At 36.3% G+C, this 4,463-nt stretch overlaps 1 protein-coding gene across 2 annotated transcripts in view; it reads left to right on the top strand.

Moving 5' to 3' along the window:
* The window catches only part of IFT74 (intraflagellar transport 74), a 94,418-nt gene that overhangs the window by 47,871 nt on the left and 42,084 nt on the right, over positions 1–4,463 (top strand). For both annotated transcript variants that reach the window (XM_019517035.1, XM_019517036.1), the window contains exons 11-12: positions 1,073–1,216; positions 1,922–1,962. In XM_019517035.1, coding sequence (XP_019372580.1) covers positions 1,073–1,216; positions 1,922–1,962 — 185 coding nt within the window. The remainder of the gene's footprint in view (positions 1–1,072; positions 1,217–1,921; positions 1,963–4,463) is intronic.

Below are 4,463 nucleotides of genomic sequence, written 5' to 3'. Positions count from 1 at the left end.
AAGAAATTCTTCCTTATGTCCAGCCTGAAACGGTCTTGCAGTAGTTTATAACCATTTGACCTCATCATCTCTTGGTGCGCTCTGGTGAACAGACATTCCCCCAGATACTGGTGGTCACCCCTAATAAACTTATAGTGTGTATTAGGCAAGTACTTTTCCCCCACAATACTTTGTTCATCACATTAGACTTTGTCCTCAAAACCTATTGTAGCAATTGATCTTCTAGTATTAACAGGAGCAAACTCATAATGCTGTAATAAGGTTTCCCGTATAAACCCTTTGTTTCAGTTGCTCGTTGCATTGTCAATGCAGCATTTTGGGATTTTAGAAAAGGACGATTTCCTTGCTTGTAGATCCTGTTCTCCAAAAATATGCTTGAGTAGATATCTCGCGTTTTTTCTCCCCAGAGATGTGAGTTCTACAGTTTCTTTTTGATTCCATCTTTTTTAATATATGTGGGAGCAAATTTATGATTTCCATTTTGAAAGGCATTGATATTTGGAGCACAGAGGTGCCTGTGTTCCATAGAAGAGGTTTCACATAGGAAGGTAAACAAAGGTGTGCTGATATGCTGTTGTAGTGTGGAGCAACCATTAATAACAAAAAAAAAAATCTTTTATGTATTCTTAGCATAAATATTTTTTCAAGCTGTTAAAATACTATATATTTGTGATACTTTCACCTGTCTTGATTTTATAGTGAAAATTATGTTAACCGCTCAAGGTTCCTGTATGCTCAGACCCTCAAAAGGCCTGCAAATAGAATTGATCTTCTAGGATAGATGGAGTGGAATTGTATTCAGTAAATCTGGAGTTAATTCAGTGTTTAGGATTGATCAGACAGCAAGAAATAATTTACAATGGAGCATTCAAATAATACACGGATGGTCAGAAACTCTAGTGATTGGAAAGATTGTCTAAGTGGCTCTTTGTACAGATTTCATTATATTATTGTTCCAAATAAACTTCAATTACATTGCAAATGTAAATTTTGTTTTGTATAAAATCGCAAGTACTGTGAGGTTTTCTTGCCTACTAGAAATGGCATCTTACCAAGTGTTTCTTCTAATCAGGAAATAGCACACTCCCAGATAAAACAAGAAGCAGTACAGCTGTATCAAAAACTTCATGGCCTTGAAGAACATCGGGATCAAATGGTTGCTGAAGACAGGAGTATGGGATCTCCACAGGAAGAGAGAGAGAGATTACTGAAACAGGTAGGAAAAAGATGATTATTATATCTCTTATTTGCAGGGCTTTATCATGCCTTAGAAACAGTGAATGGAAATGAGCTAGATGTCTGGCCTTGGTTCTGGACCTTTTTTTTCTAGTTTGAGCAGCTCAGAGGGACTGAAGCTGACTGCAGCAGCTCAATTAAGAATTAGCCAGAGGGGATGGAACTCTCAGATAATATGTAACTGTGAGAATTACCTTCTCTGCCAATTGTCATGACTTTGGCTTAGGGGATTTGTGAGGGGAAAAGGGAGCATGTTTGGTTAAGGAAATTAATTTAATTTTTATAACTCAGACCTAAGAACATCAGTTTGTTCCAGAGGAATAAATGGTGTTACTAATTATGGGCTTATTCTTGTATCCTTCTGTAGAATTCCTACAAACATGGTCCCATTGATTTAAATGCTTCTTATATGCATGTGAAAGTATTAATCACGGAGTGGACTCTAAAGAGCATAATTGACATTTAAACTGTGAATTGCAGAAGGAAGGAAAGCACTCTGAGGAAACAGAAATGATGACATTATTAAATTACACAATCCCTCCTTTCCAACGTAAATCAGCCATTGAACCTCTATTCATAGTAGTTAATTATCTGGATGTTACACTTCTTTTAGATTACTTGTCTGTCTCTCTTGGCCTTTAGATGTTATTTCCTATATACATACATTTATTATACCTTTTTATAGGTCAAAGAAGATAACCAAGAAATAGCAAGTATGGAAAGGCAGTGAGTGTTTTTTTTCATATTGTTCTTATATACCCTGCTCCTGCAAATGTGTTTATGTGGCTTCCTTTGCATGTGTGGGATCCTACATGGTGTAAGAAAGCTGAGCTAGAGTTGGATATTTGATTGGTCAAATAAAGTTTGGTCAATTGACTAGTGAAATATTGGGCAAAAATCGTAAAAATTGCCAATATTTCTAAATAATACATAGAACGAGCACTAATTTTCCATTAAGGAATGTGTCAAAAAACAATAAAAAAACATATTTCTGTCAAGAAAAACTACAACAAACTTTATTTTTTTGTAAAATTGTTATAATCTTTGACCAGTCAAAAATATGCAGTCAGTTGACTAGTCAATTGACAATATTTGACAGGTCATTTGACTGGCTTACCTACCGTGGTCTGAGCATGCAACTGAGAACGAAATTCTATCTCTAGCTCTCACACAGAATCTGTCTACAAAGTCATTTTGAAAACTTCTAAAAGGTGAAGCTTTGTTTCAGGAAATGAAATCCTGGTTCCCTTTAGCGCTGCCACAAGTTTTGGAAGGTCAGCACAAATTAATGATCACTCAGAACAGGTATAGAGTAGTGTAGATATTTATAATAGTATATGTTCTCTCCTTTATTACTTTTTGATGGACAGAGAATTCGTTAACATTACTGACAATCAAATACTATTATTGTGTCTAACTTAGCACTCTTTTAAATAAATGAAATATCAAAACTATTATTTTGGGCCCTCTACCAACTCAAGCAGACATCACTCTAAGGCTTTAAATTTGAGTCCCATTTTGAAGAGTATTTTTTAAAACAAAAGCTAAGATTTTAGAAAACAACTACCATGTCCAAGGTCCTTTACCTGATTTGCTTTGTATTCTACCCCCTTGCAGATGTTTTATAAACATCATGAAGTATTAAATTAAGCAATAACATGTAATGAAATATGTAGTTACTGTGCAGTCAGTTAAAAGTAGTGCGATAATTGATCTGCATGTTCTGATTCTTGGTCTGTACAAGTTCATTTATGATGACCTACAGATAATTTCTTGAATCTCCTCTGTTTTGGGGATGTTAATTATACCTATGTTGCTCTAAGGACATTGGCAGACAAGGTTCTTTGAATAAATGTGATATCTTTTATTAGTCCAACTAAATAATTGGAAAAATTGTTCATTACATTTTTTTGGACACAGACGCTCTTTTTTTAGGCATAGAGAGAGTCTGCTGGTGTTTGTGTATTCTCTTGGGTGGAATAGAAGCGTAAGCTAATATGCAAAATGGAGGGTGGAACACAAAAGTGGGGAATGTTTGCCAGTGACAAAATGTAGCTGGTAAAATGTAAAGAGGTTACCTGAGGTTACCGGATGGCAGGCAAGTTATAATGTGCCATAAATCGAATATCTATATTTAGTCAGTAATTTTTTGTATCCAGTAGATTTATGAAATGAAGTTCATAGGCTTGTCTATGAAAGGTGTTTTGTAAATTCCATTTGAGTATTAGAACTGAGAGATTGGAGAGTGGTTGTCTTGTGAGAAGTGTGCTGCCACAGGTAAGTGGATATTTTTCTTTGATAGATTTTCAGTGTGCGTTCATTCTGGCATGCAGTTGTTCTTTAGGTTCTCCTATGTAGTTTCCATCAAGGCATTCACTGGATGAGATATATTACATTTCTGAAGTTGTAGGTGTAAGATCCAGGAATGGTGATGGTTCTTTTGTGGGGTGTAGTTATTGTGGGAGTGGTTTAGATGTGTTGGCAAGTTTTACATTTCTTGTCCCAGTATGGTCCGAATCCAGTCAGTATGCTTTGGGCCATATGATGTTTGCTTCTGGAACTGAGCTTGGCAATGTTCAGTGCTTGTTTAAACGCTAGGGTGGGTGGTTCTGGAAAGATCTCTTTAAGAATTGGGTCTTCTTCCAGTATGGGTTGCAAGTGTCTGAGGATTTTCCATATAGATTCTTTGTTGAGTGACAAAGAGAATGGTGAAATACAAACCACCATATACAAGAAACCCACCGAACATATATTTAAAACAAAAAATACCCGATTACCTGTGGGTACTTCTTTCAAGACAACCACTCTCTCTCCAGTTTCTCAGTTCGAATCCTCAGAGAGAATCTACAAAACACCTTTTGTGGATGAGCCTACAACCTTCACTTCATAAATCTACTGGATACAAAAAAATGTGGACTGAATATTGGATTTATGGCACATTATAACCTCCCTGCCATCTGGTAACCCCAGGTAACTTCTTTACATTTTACCAGCTACATTTTATCACTGGTCAACATTCCTCTCTTTTTTATTCCACCCCCACAACATATCTGTCTTGCACCCATTAATTCCCATCCCCTCTGATTTTCCCTCTCATACATTTGCATTTTCCCAGACCTGCATTTTTCACATTGGCTTATGCTTCTATGCCACCCAAGAGAGTACACAAACACCAGCAGACTCTCCTTATAGTTTCATAGTTGATAGGGTCAGAAGGGACCTGAGCA

This window comes from Gavialis gangeticus, unplaced genomic scaffold (genome assembly GCF_001723915.1).
Source record: "Gavialis gangeticus isolate Ggan-Ray unplaced genomic scaffold, GavGan_comp1, whole genome shotgun sequence".
Taxonomy (NCBI): Eukaryota; Metazoa; Chordata; order Crocodylia; family Gavialidae; genus Gavialis; species Gavialis gangeticus.
Note: the sequence above shows the minus strand (reverse complement) of the source record. Positions and strands in the feature narration are given on the sequence as shown.